This window comes from Bos javanicus, chromosome 25, assembly GCF_032452875.1.
Source record: "Bos javanicus breed banteng chromosome 25, ARS-OSU_banteng_1.0, whole genome shotgun sequence".
Classification (NCBI taxonomy): Eukaryota; Metazoa; Chordata; class Mammalia; order Artiodactyla; family Bovidae; genus Bos; species Bos javanicus.
The window spans coordinates 19,541,004-19,564,780 of NC_083892.1; the positions used below are offsets into that span (position 1 = coordinate 19,541,004).

General features: G+C 37.1%; 1 protein-coding gene across 1 annotated transcript in view; it reads left to right on the forward strand.

The window, feature by feature from the left end:
* LOC133238361 (phospholipid-transporting ATPase ABCA3-like) overlaps positions 1-23,777 on the forward strand; it is a 219,104-nt gene that overhangs the window by 156,480 nt on the left and 38,847 nt on the right. The window contains exons 18-23 of the mRNA XM_061401372.1: positions 43-202; positions 941-1,235; positions 14,912-15,158; positions 15,308-15,512; positions 19,772-19,991; positions 21,797-21,961. Coding sequence (XP_061257356.1) covers positions 43-202; positions 941-1,235; positions 14,912-15,158; positions 15,308-15,512; positions 19,772-19,991; positions 21,797-21,961 — 1,292 coding nt within the window. The remainder of the gene's footprint in view (positions 1-42; positions 203-940; positions 1,236-14,911; positions 15,159-15,307; positions 15,513-19,771; positions 19,992-21,796; positions 21,962-23,777) is intronic.

Below are 23,777 nucleotides of genomic sequence, written 5' to 3' on the forward strand. Positions count from 1 at the left end.
TAAAATATTTTGTGCTTTTTGTGTGTATATGTGTGTATTTAGGGTCAATAAGCTGGCAGATTCTGAAATGGAGATTCAATCTATCCAGTCTTCTCTTTCAACAACCCAAAGAGGACAAAACAGGAATCAGAGTAGGAGAGTATTCAGAAATCATGAAGGACTCAGATTAAATGAAATTGCTAACATTAAATTTAATACTGGGGTGAGTATATTCATTAAGAATGTAAAACTAGTATATTTGGCTTGGGTGTATATACTACCTGAACCTGAAAGATGTTTGGAGTATGACCATAGGAGAGTCAAAGAGATAAGAAATAGTCTGTACTACAACTCCATTAATTTCCTGATGCAGGAGAAATGGGTTTTAGATAAAGACCACAGCTATGTCACTTTCACCATTGTTATTTCTCAGAATCACTGAGAGGTTCTCCTCATTTTCTAATAAATTTTCCCTTTATTTGGTTCTAACAAGACCCTAGATTTACTTTTAGACGATATTGGTTGATCAAAGATTAGGGGCATTTTCTCACTATGAACCATTGTTAGTATACTAAATAAAGTAAAAGACAGTAGTTGTATACAAGTTTTATGGGGATAGTTCCCTTAAAAAGAGAGATGGAAAGATTATGGTTTGATGTTAAATTAAATAAATAAATATAATCTTTTCTAATCAGAAATAATACAAATATATTAATGAATAAAATCACCTTGACAAGATTTTCAGTGTAGTTAGGTAAGAAACCAGATGTTAAGTCTTTTCCATTAATACCTTATACAAATAAACTTTTCCATACCATTTTGTTTTCTTTGGTTAAATTCAAGAATATATTTGTATAATATGTGTTTATCTTTTGCTATAAAAATTTTAAGCATTGAATTTCAATTTGAATATCTTCCTTGGATCACGAGTAATTCTGATGCTATGTTCTCCTCTTTTTAGTTTCCACTTTACCGCCAGCAATTTCATGCCATGTTTTTAAAGAGAGCACTATTCAATTGGCGCAGTTGGAAGTTGACATTGCTACATATATCAATAATTTTGTTTGTCACTACTTACCTTTTAACAACTCTAAACTTGTATTATATTATGCCTGCCAGAGAAATGGACTTAAGTCAATATGGTCGAACAATTGTGCCTTACTCAATTTCTGGGAATTCTGTTTTGGCTCTAAATATCATAAATAACCTTGAGATTTTTTTAAAGCTTAAGAATCAAGAACTTCAGGAAGTACAAGGTAAGACCTGTAGGAAAAAAGAGACCGCTGCTATATGAACACCTACATGTATCACTTGCAAAGAAGGAAGTTAACTATGCTATCTAGCTACCCATTTCTTTCTTTTCCTACTAACTACCAGTATCTTCAGTTCAGTTCAGTTCAGTTCAGTTGCTCAGTCATGTCCGACTCTTTGCAACCCCATGAATCGTAGCACGCCAGGCCTCCCTCCATCACCAACTCCCAGAGTTTACTCAAACTCTTTTCCATCGAGTCGTTGATGCCATCCAGCCATCTCATCCTCTGTCGTCCCCTTCTCCTCATGCCCCCAATCCTTCCCAGCATCAAGGTCTTTTCAAATGAGTCAGCTCTTTGCATCAGGTGGCCAAAGTATTGGAGTTTCAGCTTCAACATCAGTCCTTCCAATGAACACCCAGGACTGATCTTTAGGATGGACTGGTTGGATCTCCTTGCACTCCAAGGGACTCTCAAGAGTCTTCTCCAACACCACAGTTCCAAAGCATCAATTCTTTGGCACTCAGCTTTCTTCACAGTCCAACTCTCACATCCATACATGACCACTGGAAAAACCATAGCCTTGACTAGATGGACCTTTGTTGGCAAAGTTATGTCTCTGCTTTTTATTTTATTTTTTTTCTAGTTTATAATGGGTTTTATTTTCATGCTTTGCAGTAATACATTCATGCTCAATTTATACCAGAGTTAGTCACAGAATTCTTTATAAAGATAAAGCCAAGTTATATTTAATCTTATCTTTTAAGCTGTATCAGCATGACATTCTGTAAAACTGGAAGTTACTAATGCAGTGTGCCAATAAAATATGGACAAGAGATATTTTAGGTCTCTAGTGGAAGAAAAGATTACTTCATTAACCATACACATATATTTTGATATATTCAGTTTGTATAGATCTATATTATCTGATTGATGTATGCTATCTAGGTTGGTCATAACTTTCCTTCCAAGGAGTAAGTGTCTTTTAATTTCATGGCTGCAGTCACCATCTGCAGTGATTTTGGAGCCCCGAAAAATAAAGTCTGACACTGTTTCCACTGTTTCCCCATCTATTTTCCATGAAGTGATGGGACCAGATGCCATGATCTTAGTTTTCTGAATGTTGAATTTTAAGCCAACTTTTTCACTCTCCTCTTTCACTTTCATCAAGAGGCTTTTTAGTTCCTCTTTACTTTCTGCCATAAGGGTGGTGTCTTAGAGGCAGCTAAACCAAAAATCAAAAATGTACACTTTACAGCAGCTGGGCACAAAAGTTGATCGTTAATGGAAGCATTCTGGCTGCAGTGGTCTTTCAGCTAATTGTATCACCTTTCAAAGGATGAGTAAAAGAGCCAAAATACTATGTTATTGTGAAATTTAGCATACAAATTTGTATTCTGACCAGAATATAAAAATGTTTCTCTAAGCTCTCACAGGGTAAAATAATTCCAGTATCTCCTTTACAATATTGATCTTTCTAAAAACAGGTGGCTGAAGACTAAGTAGATTGATTTTTCAGAACTACTATTTTGAAATAGTAGTACTCATTTAGCCGTGACTCAAATAGTACTCAAATAGCTGTACTCATTTTTTTAATGTTTACTTTTTGTCAGAACTGTGAATATACTGAACAATTTTCTGTATTATGTTTCTAAATGCTAAAAGCAACCCTTTTATGTAGCTTATTTTTTTGTCCATTTATGTGTAAAGCATGTGTGCTCAGTCATATCCCATTCTTTGTGACCCCATAGACTGTAGTGCGCCAGGCTCCTGTGTCCATGGAATTTTCCAGGCAAGAACACTATAGTGGGTTACCATCTCTTATTCCAGGGAATCTCCCCAACCCAGAGATCAAACTGTAAGCCGGGTGTGGAGAAAAAGAGAATGAGCTGGGCAGTCAGGCAGAGAAAGATTTATTATAGGAAGAAAGCAAGTGATTGGCTTTAGAGAGAAACCAGTACTCTCCCTTTACAGCCAACCCTTCTTATACCCTATCAATAGGAAACTGTGCCCTGAAGGGAGGGGGGCCTTTGTTTATCTTTAGCACGCAGCTGGGGTCTTGTGATCATGCAGAGGGGTCTCGTGGTTGGGTGGTCACGTAGTCTTGAGAAACTGGCACCAGCAAGGAAAAACAGGATATCACTTTAAGGAAAAACCAGGATGCCACAGGGCAATGTGGCCACTGTGACTTCATCCCTTGTTTGTCAGGTAACCATAATGGGCCATTTTTAAACAATACGCTATGAGCCAGCCCCTTGTGAACCCTAACACAAAACTGCATCTCTTGCATCTCCTGCAGTGACAGGAATTTTTTTTTTTTTTAACCACAAGACCACCTGGGAAGCTCAGAAATTAGGCCAAAACCTAGTGGATGGAGAATTTTGAATTCTTTGTATGATTGAATGAGTCCATTCTTCCACAAAAGCAACAGAAATACTTGGAAAATAATTCTTAAAAATCAACCAACTTACAATATTGGAAATTAAGTAAAAGCATAGAACAAGCTAAAAAGTGTCTATTTTAAAAACTACTGAACCTCTATTTTAAAAAAAAATAGTAAAATCTGTGACACTTTAACTATTCCTAGCTATGGATTTTCTAGCAGTTACGTACTGATGTAAGAATTAGACCACAAAGAAGACTGAGCACTGAAGAATTGATGCTTTCGAACTATGGTGCTGGAGAAGCCTCTTGAGAGTCCATTGGACAGCAGCAAGGAGATCAAACCAGTCAGTCCTAAAAGAAATCAACCCTGAATATTCATTGGAAGGACTGATGTTGAAGCTGAAGCTCCAATACTTTGGCCACCTGATGTGAAGAGCCGACTCACTGGAAAAGACCCTGAGGCTGGTAAAGACTGAGGGAAAGAGGAGATGAGGGCAACAGATGATAAGATGTTTGAATGGCATCATTCACTCAATGGACATGAGTTTGAGCAAACTCTGGAAGAGAATTAAGGACAGGAAATCCTGGCATGCTGCAGTTCATGGGGTTGCAAGGGGTCGGACACAACTTAGTGACTGAATAACAACAGTTCCTATGGTTCTCCGTCCCCTCAGTGGTGTGGTATCCATGAAAGCCAGAACCTCACAGTTGATGGAAAGAACTGATCTCTTCAGAGCCCTGTTAAAAGTCCCATTTATGAGGACTGTCAATACTTTGACTGAAATAGAAGCTCAAAAACTCTATTCCCAAGGCATTATTCCTATTGAATTTAAATTAGGGCTCAACTCTTTAGGAAAATCCCTAACCCCAGGGAATTATTTAAAGCAATAGAAATCCGCTAGTAATAGCACCACAGGTAGCTAAGGCTGTGCTTTCAGTTGGGTCAAATAAGAGCTTACCCAGAAAGCAATTTTAAAGGAATACCTGGAGAGCTAGATGACCACAGTGGACTTTAAAGTCCTGATATTCCTGCAGACCTAGAAAGCTCAGAATGGTAGTATGCATGGCCAGAAGTAACCTAGGAAATGAGAAGAATCCAGTCGTTTACTTCTAGTTGATGTTGAGGCCCTACACACGCAAGCAATGAAAGTTGAGGCTGACTTGTAAGCTGCCTGAAATTCGAAGGTGTGCCTTTGTTCAAAGATCTCCTTGGCCAAGGGTGGTAGACTTACTGGCTCTAGATATTTAAAAGAATCTTTTAGCTAGTTGCTAAATTATATTGATTTAAGACTGACTCCTAGAATACAGGCTTAAAGGCCAGAATTTTTTTTAAGTTCATCAGAGAAATAAGTGGCTTCATACTGTAGAGAATACAGAATCTACAGAACTGTCCACAGAAGTCATTAAGCAAATGAGTAGCAGCAACAACAACAAAATTAACAGTAACAACACACAGGGAGGTTCAGATACCAGAGTTGATACACCATCCTATATGCCCAGTTTTCAACAACAGAATGAGAAGAGAAAGAGTAATGGGCTGAATTGTGTCCCTTCAAAATTCATATGCTAAGCCCTACCTCCAATATCTCAAAATGTGACTGCATTTGGATATTAGATCTTTAAAAAAGTAATTAATTTAAAAGTCTTCAAGAGTGGTTCCAATGTGCAGATGAGGTTAGAACCATAGAATCAGAGGAACTCCGGGCTCAGGGATGCCAGGCATAGATGTGGGAGGAAGTAAGGGGCTCCTCTAAAAACAGGGAGATTGAGAAAAAGGTGGGCTTCTGGTTCAAGATTGCAGAGTAGAAGGATGTGAACTCATCTTCTCCTTTAAGAGGACCAGAATCACAGCTAGTTGTTGAACAATCATTGACAGGAGGGCATGGGAACCACCAGAAAAAGTCACCCATGTCCAAAGACAAGAAGCCACAAGATAGTAGGAGGAGCACAATCACAATAAAATCAAATCCCATACCTGCCAGATGGGTGACCCACAAACTGGAAAACAATAATCCCAAAGAAGTTTTCCCACTGTTGCAGAGGTTCTGAGCCCCACATCAGCCTTCACAACCAGGGAATCTGACAAAGGAACTGGGAATCAACAGGAAATTTGACCTTGAAAGCCAGAAGAATTTGGTTATAGGACTTCCACAGGACTGGAAGAAATAGAGACTTCACTCTTGGAAGGAAAAAACAATCTTGCTGTAACCAAGACCCAGGGGAAAGGAGCAGTGACCCCACAAGAGACTGACCCAGACCTACCTGCTAGTGTTGGAGGTTCTCCTGTGGAGGCATGGGTCAGCAAGTTCTCACCACAAGGACAGAGGCATTGGCAACAGCAGTCCTTTAAGGTCCTGCTTGGTATAAGAACTCCTGGAGATCACCATTAACCCTACCATAGAGCCCATAGACCCCAGGGCTGGGTCACCCCAGGTCAAACATCAAACAGAAAGGGAATACAACCACACCCATCAGCAGATAATTGTGTTAAAGCTTTATTGAGCAATGCTCACCAGAGCAACACCCAGTTTTTCCTACCACCAGTCCCTCCCATCAAGAAGCTTACACAAGCCTCTTAGCCTCATCCACCAAAGGGCAGACAGAAGAAGCCAGAAGAACCACAATTCCACAGTGTTAGAACAAAAACCACATTACAGAAGGTTAATCAGGATGAAAAAGCCGAGAGTTATGTCCCAAATGAAGGGATAAGATAAAACCCCAGAACAACAATTAAATGAAGTGGAGATAAGCAACCTTACAGGAAAATAATTCAGAATCGTGATAGTGAAGATGATCCAGGATCTCAGAAACAGAATGGAGAAGATGCAAGAAATGTTTACCAAAGACCTTCAAGAACTAAAGAACAAACAAACAGAGATTAACAATACACTAGAAGGAATCAATAGCAGAATAACTGAGGCAGAAGAATGAAGTGACCTAGAGGACAGAATGGTAGAAAACACTGCCACGGAACAGAATATTTGGGGTGGGGCGGGGGGGAATGAAAAGAAATGAAGACAGTATATGAGATGACTGGGACAACATTAAATGCACCAACAATCACATTATAGGGGTCCCAGAAGGAGAAGAGAGAGAGAAAGGACTTGAGAAAATATTTGAAGGCATAGTAGCTTAACACTTTCCTAACATGGGAAAGGAAATAGTTAACCAAGTCCAAGAAGTGCAGAGTCCAGGCAAGATAAAACCATGGAGGGAAACACTGACACATAGTAGTCAAACTGATAAAATATAAATACAAAGATAATATATTAAAAGCAATAAGGGAAAATGATAAATAGCATACAATGGAACTCCCATAGCTGATTTCTCAACAGAATCTCTACAAGCCAGAAGTGAATGACATGATATATAAAGTGATGAAAGGGAAGAAGCTACAACCAACAATTTTCCACCCAGCAAAACTTGTTGAGATTTGATGGAGAAATCAAAAGCTTTCCAGACAAGCAAAAGTTAAGAGAATTCAGCATCACCAAACCTGTTTTACAGCAAATGCTAAAGGAACTTCTCAAGGCAGAAAACACAAGAGAAGGAAAAAACTTACACAAAATAAACTCAAAACAACTAAGAAAAGTGTAATAGGATGATACTTATCGATAATTAGGGCTTCCAATGTCATGCTAGTTGTAAAGAACCCGCCTGCCACTGCAGGAGGCATAAGAGACATGGATTTGATCCCTGGGTCAGTAAGATCCCCTGGAGTAGGAAATGGCAACCCACTCCAGTGTTCTTTTTTTTTTTTTTTTTTATTCTTCCAATTTTATTTTATTTTTAAACTTTACATAATTGTATTAGTTTTGCCAAATATCAAAATGAATCCGCCACAGGTATACATGTGTTCCCCATCTCCTCCCTCCTCCCTCCCCATACCATCCGTCTGGGCCGTCCCAGTGCACCAGCCCCAAGCATCCAGCATCATGCATCGAACCTGGACTGGCAAGTTTCTTACATGATATTTTACATGTTTCATTGTCCCACAGAGTCCATAAGACTGTTCTATACATCAGTGTCTCTTTTGCTGTCTCGGGTTATTGTTACCATCTTTCTAAATTCCATATATATGCGTTAGTATACTGTATTTATGTTTTTCCTTCTGGCTTACTTCACTCTGTATAATAGGCTCCAGTTTCATCCACCTCATTAGAACTGATTCAAATGTATTCTTTTTAATGGCTGAATAATACTCCATTGTGTATATGTACCACATATCCATTCATCTGCTGATGGACATCTAGGTTGCTTCCATGTCTTGGCTATTATAAACAGTGCTGCGATGAACATTGGGGTACACGTGTCTCTTTCCTTCTGGTTTCCTATATGCCCAGCAGTGGGGTTGATGGATCATAAGGCAGTTCTATTTCCAGTTTTTTAAGGAATCTCCACACTGTTCTCCATAGTGGCTGTACTAGTTTGCATTCCCACCAACAGTGTAAGAGGGTTCCCTTTTCTCCACATCCTCTCCAACATTTATTATTTGTAGACTTTTGGATCGCGGCCATTCTGACTGGTGTGAAATGGTACCTCATAGTGGTTTTGATTTGCATTTCTCTGATAATGAGTGATGTTGAGCATCTTTTCATGTGTTTGTTAGCCATCTGTATGTCTTTTTTGGAGAAATGTCTATTTAGTTCTTTGGCCCATTTTTTGATTGGGTCGTTTATTTTTCTGGAGTTGAGCTGTAGGAGTTGCTTGTGTATTTTTGAGATTAGTTGTTTGTCGGTTGCTTCATTTGCTATTATTTTCTCCCATTCTGAAGGCTGTCTTTTCACCTTGCTAATAGTTTCCTTTGATGTGCAGAAGCTTTTAAGGTTAATTAGGTCCCATTTGTTTATTTTTGCTTTTGTTTCCAATATTCTGGGAGGTGGGTCATAGAGGATCCTGCTGTGATGTATGTCGGAGAGTGTTTTGCCTATGTTCTCCTCTAGGAGTTTTATAGTTTCTGGTCTTACGTTTAGATCTTTAATCCATTTTGAGTTTATTTTTGTGTATGGTGTTAGAAAGTGGTCCAGTTTCATTCTTTTACAAGTGGTTGACCAGATTTCCCAGCACCACTTGTTAAAGAGATTGTCTTTAATCCATTGTATATTCTTGCCTCCTTTGTCGAAGATAAGGTGTCCATATGTGCGTGGATTTATCTCTGGGCTTTCTATTTTATTCCATTGATCAATATTTCTGTCTTTTGCCAGTACCATACTGTCTTGATAACTGTGGCTTTGTAGTAGAGCCTATCCGCAAATCAATCAATGTAAATACACCACATTAACAAATTGAAAAATAAAAACCATATGATTATCTCAATAGATGCAGAGAAAGCCTTTGACAAAATTCAACATCCATTTATGATAAAAACTCTCCAAAAAGCAGGAATAGAAGGAACATACCTCAACATAATAAAAGCTATATATGACAAACCCACAGCAAACATTATCCTCAATGGTGAAAAATTGAAAGCATTTCCTCTAAAGTCAGGAACAAGACAAGGGTGCCAACTTTCACCATTACTATTCAACATAGTTTTGGAAGTTTTGGCCACAGCAATCAGAGCAGAAAAAGAAATAAAAGGAATCCAAATTGGAAAAGAAGAAGTAAAACTCTCAGTATTTGCAGATGACATGATCCTCTACATAGAAAACCCTAAAGATTCCACCAGAAAATTACTAGAAATAATCAATGACTATAGTAAAGTTGCAGGATATAAAATCAACACACAGAAATCCCTTGCATTCCTATACACTAATAATGAGAAAACAGAAAGAGAAATTAAGGAAACAATTCCATTCACCATTGCAACGGAAAGAATAAAATACTTAGGAATATATCTACCTAAAGAAACTAAAGACCTATATATAGAAAACTATAAAACACTGGTGAAAGAAATCAAAGAGGACACTAATAGATGGAGAAATATACCATGTTCATGGATTGGAAGAATCAATATAGTGAAAATGAGTATACTACCCAAAGCAATTTATAGATTCAACGCAATCCCTATCAAGCTACCAACAGTATTCTTCACAGAGCTAGAACAAATAATTTCACAATTTGTATGGAAATACAAAAAACCTCGAATAGCCAAAGCGATCTTGAGAAAGAAGAATGGAACTGGAGGAATCAACTTACCTGACTTCAGGCTCTACCACTCCAGTGTTCTTGTCTGGAGAATCCCATGGACAGAGGAGCCTGGTGGGCTGCAGTCCGTGGGGTTGCTAAGAGTTGGACACAATGAAGCAGCTTAGCACATACCACATCACTCTACTTAACCCCCCAAATTGTATATAATTATTCTATATCTTTAGGTTAATCTTGTTCTCATTATGGCTTTCAATATAATTATCTTGTATTTTTTAGTCTGGCTATAGACTGTGAAAGCTGATAAACATCTTTTATTATTGTGATTATGTCACTATTAATATTATTCACTTAATACAATTGTATCATGATTGGTCAATAGAAAATAATAGAATTGTATATCACCAAAAAAAACTTTAATAGAAAAATCTGTAATCACTTTTTAAAATCCAGATGCATAGCAGAATTACCTTGGAATTTTTTGAAAAATACAAATGTCCAGATATTGCTTTTGTCTCCAAAGATCCTGATGTGTTTCTAATGAGCAGCCATGTATAACAAAAACTGGACTATATGATTATCTTTTACTTTCATCTAGCTTGTTCCACTTTTTCTATTTCATATTCAGTGCTCCCATTTCATTTCATTTATGTTTTCCAATTTCTTGATCTCTTGTCTCTTTTTTTGATGTCCTTTCTTATGCCTTTATCAAGCATAGTAGAAAAGCTTTTGCATACTTGTATATATATATACACACACACACACACACCCATGGGAGTTTCCAGGCAAGAGTACCGGCGTGGGGTGCCATTGCCTTCTCTGATATATATATATATATACATGTAGTATGTATAATATAATATATGTATTTTATAAAACATTAATTTCTTCCTAGCTAAAAAATTTAACATTTTGATTTCACTTGTTTGCCTTACTAAGAAAAGAAACGTAGATTTCTAATTTAAAAAAAAAGATACACAACCAGCAATGAATGTTTACTGTACAGCACAAGCAACTGTAGTCAATATCTTGTAATAACCTATAATGGAAAATAATATATGTGTATATATTAAAGAAAAAAAAAGAAGTAATTAATTTAAACTGAAATTATTAGAGCAGACCTTTATCCAGTGATTGGTCTCCTTTTAAGAGGCTGAAATTAAACTCAATCTTAGCCAAAGGCTGAGAACCAATAAGGACACAGATATATATACATAGAGGAAAGACCATGTGAAAGCACAAGGACAAGAAAGCCATTTATGACCCCAGGGGAGAGATCGCAGAAGAAACTCACCCTGCCAGCACCTTGTTCTTGGACTTCTAGCCTCTAGAACTGTAAAAAAACACATTTCTAAGTCAGCCAGGCTATGGTACTTTATTTTGACAGTCCCAGAAAACTAAAATAGAAACAGAAGAGTGTACCCATATGCCGGGGAAAGAGAGCCAGTGGATAATGTACTTGAGGAAAGGCAAATGTTGAACTTAGTATACAGAGACTATTTGTTGTGCAGTCAGTCATGTCTAACTCTTCGAGACCCCATGGACTGCAGCACACCAGGCTTCCCTGACATTCACTATCTCTGAGAGTTTGCTCAAACTCATGTCCATTGAGTTGATGATGCCATCCAACCACCTCATCCTCTGTCATCCCCTTCTTCTCCTGCCCTCAATCCTTCCCAGTATCAGGGTCTGTTCCAAAGAGTCGGCTATCGCATCAGGTGGCTGAAGTATTGGAGCTTGAGCTTCAGCATTAGTCCTCCCAATGAATATTCAGAGTTGATTTCCTTTAGGACTGACTGGTTTGATCTTGCTGTCCAAGAGATTCCCAAGAGTCTTCTCCAGGACCACATTTTGAAAGCATCAAGACTATAAATCAGCTATTACAAATATTTTCAACAAACTAAAGGAAATATGTTTAAAAAATAAAGGAATGTATGGCAACTTCGTCTCTCCATAAAGAGAATTTTAATGAAGAAATATAAATAAAAATTTCAAATGGAAATTCTGTAGTTGGAAAACATAACTGAAATGAAAATTTCACCAGAGGGACCCAATGATAGATTTGAATTGGCAGAAAAATGAATTTCTAAATTGAAGATAGTTAATAAAGGTTATCCAATCTGTGAAACAGAAAGATGGAAAGGAACAGCTTCTGAGACATAGAACAACATCAAGCATGCCAACACAGGCATAATGGGAGAACCAGGCGGCAAAGAGACGGATAAAAGGGCAGAAAAGTATTTGAGGAAATAATGACTGAAGACTTCCCAAATATAATGGAAAACATTAATCTTCACCTCCAAGACGTTTAATGAATTCTAAGTATGGTAAATTGAAAAATAATCACACCTAACACAACATAATTTAACTGGTAAAAGTCAAAAGGAAATCTTGAAAGCCAAGGAGGAAAATAATATTAATTTAAAAAAAGGTCATTAAAAAGAAAATTTTTTAATTTTGATATATTCACATGATAACTTATCATATAGTAATAAAAAAACATAAAATTTACCCAAAACAGCATGAATGAATATTAGAAGTAGAGTGTTGAATTGGAAAAAAATAATAAAAAGACTACTTAAAATTTTATATTCTTTTCAGAAGGCTCAAAATCAAATACCACTAAACAACATATTGCAGTGGAAGTAGGAGGTGCTCTGTACAGTCAGCAATAAGACCTAGAGCTGACTGTGGCTCAGACCATGAGCTTCTTACTACAAAATCCAGACTTAAATTGAAGAAGGCAGGAAAAACCACTAAGTCATTCAGGTATGACCTAAATCAAATTCATTGTGATTACACAGTGGAGGTGAATTCGATTTAAGGGATTAAATCTGGTAGACAGAGTGCCTGAAGAACTATGGATGGAGGTTCATAACATTGTACATGAGGCAGTGATCAAAACCATCCCAAAGGAAAAGAAATGCAAGAAGTCAAAATGGTTGATTGAGGAGGCTTTACAAATAGCCAAGGAAAGGAAAGAAGAGAAGTGAAAGAATGGGAAAAATAACCCAACTGAATGAAGAGTTCCAGAGAATAGCAAGGAGAGATAAAAAGTTTTTCTTAAATGAACAATACAAAGAAATAAAGGAAAACAACAGAATGGGAAAAACTATAGATCTCTTCAAGAAAATTGGAGACATCAAGGGAATATTTCTTGCAAAGATGGGCATAATAAAGGACAGAAATGGTAAGAATCCAACAGAAGCAGAAGAGATTAAAAAGAGGTGGCAAGAATACACAAAAGAACTATACAAAAAAGATCTTAATGACCCAGATAACCATGATGGTGTGGTCACTCCCCTAGAGCCAGGTATCTTGGAGTGTGAAGTCAAGTGGGCCTTAGGAAGAATTACTACAAACAAAGTTAGTGGAGGTGATAGAATTCCAGCTGAGCTATTTCAAATCCTAAAAGATGATGCTGTTGAAATGCTACACTCAATATGTCAGCAAATTTAGAAAACTCAGCAGTGGCCACAGGACTGGAAACCATCAGCTTTCATTCCAATCCCAAAGAAGAACAATGTCAAAGAATGCTTAAACTACCACAAAATTGCACTCATCTCACATGAGACCAAGGTAATGCTCAAAATCCTTTAAGCTAGGCTTCAGCAGTACATGAACCAAGAACTTCCAGGTGAACAAGCTGGGTTTAGAAATGGCAGAGGAACCAGGGATCAAATTGCCAACATTTGTTCGATCAGACAGAAAGCAAGGGAATTCTAGAAAAACATCAACTTCTGGTTCATTGACTATGCTAAAGCCTTTGACTGTGGATCACAACAAACTTTGGAAAATTCTTAAAGAGATTGGAGAGCCAGACCACCTTACCTGTCTCCTAAGAAACCTGTATGCAGGTCAAGAAGGAACAGTTAGAACCAGACATAGAACAACTGACTGGTTCACACTGGGAAAGGAGTATGTTAGGGCTGTATACTGTCACCCTGCTTATTTACTTCTATACAGAAAACACCATGTGAAATACCGAGCTGGCTGAATCACAAGCTGGAATCAGGATTGCTAGGAGAAATATCAACAACCTCAGATATGTAGATGATACCACTCTATGGTAGAAATTGAGAGGTGCTAAAGAACCTCTTGAAGAGGGTAAAAGAGAACAGTGAAAAAAACTGGTTTGAATCCAACATCCAAAAAAAATATGATCATGGCATCTCTCTCATCACTTCACGGCAAATAGGAAAAGTAAAATAGTAAAACAGAAAACAGAAAAAGTGGAAGCAGTGACATATTTTATTTTCTTGGGCTCCAAAGTCACTGTGGATGGTGACTGCAGCCTTGAAATTAAAAGACGTTTGCTCCTTGGAAGGAAAGCTATGATAAACCTAGACAGCATATTAAAAAGCAGTGACATCACTTTGTTGACAATGGTCCATACGTTATTGATACCAACAACTGGTACACTATAAAATATATATTTAACACAAAATGCATACTTGCATAATAGAAGAACAAAAAGGAGATAAAACATATAGAAAACACAAAGCAAAATGTCAGTTATAAATACTAGAATATCAGTAATTATATTAAGTATAAATGCATTAAACAATCCAATCAGAAGGTTTTTCAGACTGGAATTTTTAAAATCTAACTTAGATGAAAGATTAAAGGGGTGGGGTGAGGACACAGATTACCAAAACTCACAACAGCATCAAAAAGAATAATGTACATACAAATAAATGTAAGAAGAGCTGCAAGACTTGTACACTGAAAGTTATAAATACTGAGGAAAATTAAAGTTCTAGATTGATGAAGAGATATTCCATATCATGGATTGGAATACTGAATATCATTAAGATAGAAAATTTCCCCAAATGGATCTATACAGTCAACACAGTTCCTATCAAAATTTCAGCAGACATTTTTGCTGAAATGGACAAGTCAATCCTCAAATGTATGAGGAAATGTAAATGACCTAGAAGAACCGAAAAAATTTTGGAAAAAAAAAAAACCAACTATGTTTGTTTTAGACAAAATAGAGCAAGAAATTCTTAGTAGTTTACTGTTTTTTCAAGTTGTAAACTTATAGTAGGGATTACTGATGGTGCAGAATTCCTGAGGAGATTTGAAGTAGTCATTGTGGGAATTGGAAAGGGAAGAGACAATGGGAAAAAGTTTTGGTCTTTCCACTTTGACATAAGTAGTAGGAGACTTGTTACATACTGACTAATCAATTTCTTTCTTTATTCTAGGTAATGTGATGAAACACATAAAGGAAAGTAAAGAGTATCGTGACTTCTCCCTGACTGCATTTTCCATTGAGGTTGAGAAAAACAATACAGTATTTACTATTTTTTTCAATAATGAGGCGTACCATTCAGCTGCAACATCCCTAGCGGTGTTTGACAATGTTCTTTTCATGTCACTTTCTGGCGCCAATGCTTCCATTAAAGTCTCCAACAAGCCTCAACCTCTCCCTCATTATGGTTCTAACATAGTGTATGTATGATTGACTTTCCTTTTACTGGAATTGAGCCTTGATATATACCCTTGTTAAGTGGCAATGTACATTTGAAAATAACTACTGAAATTAGCATTTTATACTTTCATTTCATTATTTATTCCATTTTTTATTTCATTTTCCGTAGGCCTACAAATGGATCACAAGTAGTATTATGTTTGGCTTTTGGCCTGGCTGTTGTGATTGGTAGTTTTTGCCTTCAGACAGTGACTGAGAGAGCCACTAACGCAAAGCACATCCAGTTTGTGAGTGGAGTCTATTTACTGACTTATTGGCTCTCTGCTTTGCTCTGGGATCTCATCTACTTCTCCATTGCCTGCTGCTTCCTACTGGTGAGTGTGAGCTGAATTTGTACAAAGGCTCATTTTTTTTATGTCTCTCACAGGAAATTTCTATTCAATTAATTGTATCCTGAAATAAAACTTAAAGAAATTTGAAAGTACTTTGGCTTATTATGCCAGAGAATATATTGTGAAAACCTCATTATGGAAATGTACTACCTCATGTTCTTTCAATTGGAAAAAAATACTTGTCTTTGAAAAGTCTCTCTTGAATTGGCTTCCCATGTAATTGCTCATCATAATGTCCAAGGCCCAAAACTAAAGGGAAAAGGGCTATTACTTGTAACTTGTCCCTCACTAATCATACAGATTAGTCACTGCCACTAATTCCCAATGCTGAGCTCTCTGGTAAAACTGGACTGTAGCACACAATTTAGAATCATGACTTAAGCGAGGCTTTCTGTTACTATTCACAGTCTCCCATTCATGCCGCAAATCCAAAATGGCTAGATCTGCAAAGCAGAACTAACTGTGACTGAGACACCCAATTTTAGATATTGAGACTAAAGAGCAAGCATGTAAGGATGTTACAGTGTCCTTTAATGATTTTCTCATTAGTGAACTTGGCAATGTCTTTCACTTTGTATGCATATCTGAAGGTGGGAGTGGGGTGCCATCGCCTTATAAGCTACCAAGTCCTAATTCAAACTATACATGCCATGGAAAGGTAAAATTAGTTTTTTGAGGAAAAAGGAGAAACTTTTGATCAGTTTGGAGCCCTATGCTTAGGTATGAAGGAGAGCTGCATCCCACCAGGTATAACAGCTCCTCAGCAGGGACCAGAGGCTGGAACAGTTGAGGCATAGATGGTAACGGTGAGCAAATAGCATGTACAGCGATGCCCCGAAGTTGAAAGAGCAGAGCAGCACTTTCTTGTCACAGCGTAAGACTCTGGCCGGTGTTGTCAGTGCCAGTTTCTTCTCACAGCTAACTAGCCAACTAGCATAACTAGGGAAGACCACCATCCTTTTTGAGGGCCACAATTCTCATCTTTTGCCACAAGAATAGGGGAGTTGATCTAAGCACAATCTCTTTACTACCTCCCCTCTATGTAATGCAGTATTGAAATCAATAAGAAAAAACCCCTGCATCTTTTCATCTCCAGCCAAGGATCCATTCTTTCTCTGATTCTTTAAACTTGACTGGCCCACCCAGCTGTCATTTCCTGGTTAACAGATCTATAAATAAGACCTTCCGTTATTTATACTTATAGCAATATTGCCATTTATGGCTCATGAGAAGTTATTTGCCATATGTTTGTGTGTGTGTGTGTGTGTGTGTGTGTCTTATGTCATTCTAGAAACATTCAAGTCTGAAGTGATTTTAATTTACCATATTTACAGTCAAGGAAATTAAGATTCAGAGATCTAATTTACTTACCCAATTTCACCCAGCTGGTACAATTTCAGAACCCTGGATAGCCTTAGTTCAATGTACTGTAATTTATATATTCAAAGTCATCCTGAATAATGTACTTTAAACTTATTTCTACTCTCATATTTGCAGTTCTCTCTGTCTTAGCATCATACTTCACTTTATATCTCCTGTATCCTTTTGCCTGGTAGTGCTTGTTCTCTGTATGTGTGTGTGTGTGTGTGTGTGTGTGTGTGTGTGTGTGTGTCTTTCTCTCTCCTCTTCTCTTTCTGTCTTGCTCTCCCCCTCCCAAAATTCCCTTTCATGGTTCTCAGATGAAGTTCTCCATGGGTTCTCAGCTTTGCTTATTTATCTAACTTGGCTATCCCTTTGTTGTTTTAAATGAGACACTCCCTCACTTTGCTCTGGTTCTGTAAAATGCCACCAGCTAGATTTGTCCTTGGACCCAACAAGAGGTGGCAAGGTCCTATAATTAAACAATATTAAGTATCTTAGGGCTTCCCTTGTGGCTCAGCTGGTAAAGAATCCACCTGCAATGCAGGAGTTCTGGGTTCAATCCCTAGGTTGGGAAGACCCCCTGGAAAAGGGAAAGGCTACCCTCTCCAGTATTCTGGCCTGGAGAATTCCATGGGCTGTATAATCCATCAGGTCGCAAAGAGTCAGACACAGGACTGAGCGACTTTCACTTTCACTCTCACTTTGTATTCTTTATGATATTCCATTAATGTGTCTATAATATGCCACTACAAATCTGTTTTAATTATGGTAGTTTTATAATATATTTAATTATTTTTATGGATTGACCTTCCTCACTTTCCTCATTAATCTTCTTCTGCAGAATTTCCCGGCTATCTTGATATGTTGTTTGTTTACATGTAATCTGTAAAATCAGCTTATCTAATTTTTTAAAATCCTGTTGCTATTTTTACGTAATTTGGGGAGAATTTACTTTCTTACTATGTTGGGTCAGATTCTATCTAAAAGTAGGGTGTGTCTTCATGTTTCCAAGTAGAAATTTAAATTTTCTTTGGAATAGTTCTAATTTAAGACGTCCCTCCACTCCAGTACTCTTGCCTTGAAAATCCCATGGACAGAGGAGCCTGGTAGGCTGCAGTCTGTGGGGCCGCTAAGAGTCAGGCACAACTGAGCGACTTCACTTTCACTTTTCACTTTCATGCACTGGAGAAGGAAATGGCAACCCACTCCAGTGTTCTTGCCTGGAGAATCCCAGAGACGGGGAGCCTGGTGGGCTGTGGTCTATGAGGTCGCATAGAGTCGGACACGACTGAAGCAACTTAGCAGCAGCAGCAGCAAGCATTATAAACCTTGGAATGAAGCTGCTTGTAGGTTACCTGTGGTTTCCTGCTGACTATACTCTTTTTACTTCTCTTACTTGGATTAGGGGAAAACCAACTATAGTTAAAACTGGTTTTCACCCAAGATTGCTGATCCTTTTCATATATTTTCTTTAAACATTATTAAGTATAAACTACTTCCAAAAGTACCACAGTGTTGTAATGTGGCTATTCCTAGTCAATTCTTTCTGTTTACTAGTGGCCCTGCTAAATAATTTTGTAATTGCTTAAAAGGGCCAAACTTGCTATCTTTAGAGAAATTATAGTTATCAACGATTACCATATAGGTTATTAGAAAATTATCTTCTTTAATAATTCTAGAGGTTCCCATCTTCCTAATCTGCCCACTTTAAATTTATGCTTCCCTGTCTGATTCTCAAATGGAACAAGAACTGATTGAAAGAGGATGTCCTTGAGTTCCCGAGATAGATGTAAAGGACACAGTCTAAATGTGAGGTGTGATGCAAAAAGATTGATAATACTACAGCAGCCATAGAGAAAATCTTTTTTTAATATATTTATATATTATGATTGTAATGTAATATGCTATACATGTTTTTATATATGTATGCAACAGCTTTTCTACTACACTTGATAAAGGCTGAGAAAGAACATCAAAAAAAAAGAGATAGATGGAGAAACTGGAGTACATAAACTAAATGAAATGGAAGCACTGAATATGAAATAGAGAAAGTAAAACAAACTAGATAAAAGTAAAAGATCATCATATAGTCCAGTTGGTTTTAAATATGACTGCTCATTAGAAACATATCTGGAGCTCTGGAGAAAAAAAAGCAGTACCTGAGCATTTGTATTTTTCAAAAATTTTAAAGATAATTCTGATTTGCATCTGGATTTTAAAAAGTAATTACAGGTTTTTCTAGTAGATCTTAGTTTTGGTGATACAGAGTTCTATTATTTTTCTGTTGACCATTCATACAATGGTATTAAGTGAGTAATAGTTACATAATCACAATAGTAAAAGAGGTTTATCAGTTTCTACAATCAATAGCCAGACAAAAAATAAAAGATAATTACAATTGCAAGCCATAATGGGAACATGATTAACTTAACAATATAAAATAGTTACATACAATTTGGGAGGGGGGAGGCGTCAAGCACAGCGATGTGGTAGGATGAGAGTGCATACGTGCACATGTTTTCATCCCGAGAAAATCTTTAGAGAAATCATCCATGCACTAGATCACTTTTTTTCCAGGAAAATTCAGAGTTGGGCTTACTGTAGACACAGTTAATTTAATTTTAATCATGAGAGTGCTACAAAGTGGTGCTCTTCCAAAAGGAAAAAAAAAAAAAGGAAATACAGTCATTCTGTTCATGAAAGTCCTCTATTGAAAAAGAGATAGCTCACCTCAGGCTTATTTTTAATGGGTAAAATTATTTAAGTAATGAATCTATGCACTAATGAAGGCAGTGCTTGCTGTTTTCTAAGTTTTCTGGCTTGGCAGCTTGTTATACAGTGTCCTTCACCTTGCTCTTTACCTCTGCACTCTGTCTCAGGGAGTGTTCATATACTGCGGACTGGATGCCTTTGTTGCAGATTTTCATTTTCTGGACACAATGATGATCTTTATGCTGTACGGTTGGTCTGTTGTTCCTCTCATGTATCTTGGAAGCCTCCTGTTTTCTAGTAGTACTACTGCCTACATCAAGCTCACCCTCTTTAACTACTTTTCAACTGTTTTCAGTATCGTCACTCACATCATAATGAAATTCTATGGTAAGGACTTCACACAATTTTTCCTTTCTCCAGGAAATGCATTAAATAAATGATGATGAAAGAGCTGGAGGATAAAAATATTAATTGCTAAACACTTACTTTCCAGGAATCTGAAAACTTGTGCTCTTTGGAGTCAGCAAATACTTATTGAACATATATGTGAGAAACAGAGGTTGAGAGAGAGGGGAAGGGAAAGAGAAAGTGGGCAAAAGTACGAGACAGACACTAAGCCCTCTGAAGGCGATGGATTCAGTATCATTCTAGCCTCATGACAAAAATAAAAGAAGATTAAAAGATTACAGCACACCTGTGCCAAATTTTATGTCCTTTGAAAGATCACCACGCACGCACCATGCTCTTGAGACTTGATCCTTCAGTTTTAACATCTTAAGAGCACTTTGGAGCAAGGTGGTGAGACTGGAGAGTGGAAGGAGCTATGGTATAACTCCTCCTAATTTAATGAAGCACATAATCTTGAACCTCCTAATGAGTGTTTTTCAGAAGGAAACAATTAAATAGGCAACAAATGTAGTCATCATTAAACCAGTTTCTCTGATTTCAAAAGAGTATCAGGAGTAGGTTCTCCCTTTTTGGATTATGAAATTTAAAGACATGCTGTTGCTCATGGTGACTATCACCAATAAGATTTGTTTTGTTTGCTTCTAGAATATCCCTTTGTTGAATTTCTCTATAAACATGAATTTTGAACTATATTAATCAACTCAGCCCTCTCTGCTAATATGGGTTTTACAAATTCCAGTTTCTAATAATGAAGACTCTTCTCCTGGAGTATGATTTTATGGACTGTCCCTGTTACTTATTGTGGTAATGGTTCCTACCTTGCTTCTAATAGTTAAGTTCTGCCACCTGACTTCTACTTTGTAGAATTTCATTATTCCCAAAGGTGTCAGGGAACCACATTCTATTGCAACATACTGTATCATTATATTCACCTTACAGAGGACTGTAAGCACAGAGCTCTTCAAGAATGTATTTCTCATATTTACTTTTTATTGAAATATAATTTGCATTCAGAAAAGTGCAGAGACCATAAATGTACAGCTTGATAATTTTCACAAAGTGAACATACTAGTGAAACTTTCCTCTGTCCAGTCAGGGCCTGCTATGGGCCTTGCTTAGGCCAACTAAGAGCCAGAGAGCAAAGAAGTCCTTTGATTTATTCCACACAGATAATCCTCGCAGGGCAGAAAGTACAGTGGAGAAGGGTAGAGTATTGGTTCAAAGTGAAAAATAAAAGAAATGTGACAAAGAGGCTATTGAACTTGGCAATGAGAAATTCAGTGGAGACTGCCACGTCCAGAAGGATGGAGGATTCTGGAAGGCAAATTGCCCTCCTACTTAAAATAACAATGTATATTGGACAAAAAATTATTCAAACTTTGTAACGCATCATTGATCTCTCAAGAAATTTCAGGACACAGAGGCCAACAACAAAGTAATATTCACAATTCCATGATTTTCCATTTTTCAGGCCGCACAGGGAACAAAGAGCAAGTCTAAGGCCAAGCCAAGGCAGGGATTTTAATAGCAGACCCACCCATTAAGATGGTGGAAGACAGACCCTAGGGAAATACTGTTAGCAAAAGTCTACTTTTAAAATCTGTAACTGACAAATCCATACTACAAACTATGAAGATGAAGAAGCTTCATGACTTAGAAACTAGTGTTTTCTCAAAGATGATCTGCTAGACTGGTAATCCTCTGATCATCTTAGGAAAGTTTGTTGTTATGGGAGGGTCACTGCTTTCTAACTGAAAGCTAATCTATCATCTTTTTAATCATAGATAATGACATTCCCGATTTCACAAAAACCTTAATGAATAGTGTATTGATGGTGCTTCCTAGTTACAACTTTGCAATGAGTATCAGCAAATTCTTTGATGACTATGAGGTAAAAAAACTTTGTGCCAAGCAATTTCAAAACATCTATGTGGACTGCAGTGATTCATGTGAGTATATGCAGTTCCCCCAAGTCCTTAAAAATCTTTCTAGATTTCCACATTCAAGCCTGGATTGTGGAAGATTAAAGAGAAACCTGTCCTTCTTTCAACAGAGACAGTAAGACTTGCTGATTTGAGTGCTTTTTTGTACCAAAGTTATTTTCACTGTGTGTGTGTGGGGGGGCGGGGGGGGGGGGGGGGGGGGGAATGAAGCCTCAAAATAAAATCCACAATAAATTTCATGAAGCCATTGCCAGATGTAACTTAGAATGAGTTACTACTCACCCATGATGTGAAAGTAGCTTTACATATATTATCTTGAATCTTCTCAGTACCCTACAAGTTAACTACTCTTATCCCAATTTTTATAATGAGGAAACTGAGTGCTTTACTTAAACTGAAAATTAAATAGTTCCTTGGGACTCTAGGTTTTAAGTATCAAGATAAAGGTAAATGCACAGCCAGATCAAAATCAGGAAAAAATAATTATATTATATTTTTATAATAAAAATTATAAAATTTTTATTTTAAAAAATGAAAAAATTATATTAAATTTTCCATATTTGGGGCTGATTTCATATTTCAGATTGATTCTAAGAACTGACAAATAATGAGTCCATTTACCATTTACTCTAAAAATTGAGAAGTAATTAGCATATTTCCTGTTTGTAAGTTTGTTTACTGTGTGTGTGTGTGCAGTTTATTCTGGAACCAAATAACTTATATGCAGCCACAAAAAGGGAAATGTAATGGTATTTGACTAAATCAGTGCAAGGTTAAATATAATTATTAAAATCACTGTGGACAGTGACTGCAGTCATGAAATTAAAAGATGCATGCTCCTTGGAAGGAAAGCTATGGCAAACCTAGACAGTGTATTAAAAAGTAGAGACATCACTTTGCCAACAAAGGTCTGTAGGGCCAAAACTATGGTTTTTCCAGTAATCATACATAGATGTGAGAGTTGGACCATAAAGAAGGCTGAGGGCCAAAGAACTGATGTTTTCAAATTGTGGCACTAGAGAATACTCTTGACAGTCTCTTGGACTGCAAGGAGATCAAACCAGTCACTCCTAAAGGAAATCAACCCTGAATATTCATCAGAAGGACTGATGCTGAAGCTCAACACTCCAACGCTTTGTCATCTAATGCGAGGGGCCAACTCATTAGAAAAGACCCTGATGCCGGGAAAGATTGAAGGCAGGAGGAGAAAGGGGCAATAGAGGATAAGATGGTTGGATGACATCATTGACTCAATGAACATGAGTTTGAGCAAACTCCAGGAGATAGTGAAAGACAGAAGCCTGGCATGCTCTAGTCCAGGGAGTCTCAAAGAGTCAGACTTGACTTAGCTACTGAACAACAACAACAAAGACAAATGGATTATATTTTCTTACAATTTCTGAATAACAAAAATTATGTCACATTTTAGTTTGTATCATATTTGCACTGTAAATTTGTCTCTCTGCTTTTTAAAAACAGCTCTATTGAACTATTATTTACTTACCAGTCATCAGATTTTGTTAATTTCATATTCATTCCTTTTAAAAAGTTCATAAAGTTGTGCAATCATTACCACAGTCTAATATTAGAATATTTCCATCATCTGAAAAAGATCCCTCATGCCTATTTATAGTCAAGCCTCATTTCCATGTCCAACCCAACATCCACTAATAAACCTACTGCTGGAAAATATCTGGTATTTCTGAATATTTCATATATTTATATCATTATATATTAATTTATATCATTAGAATTATTTTGTGTCTTTGTTCTTTCATTTATGATACTGTTTTTGAGGTTTATCCAGGTTATAGCATATCTC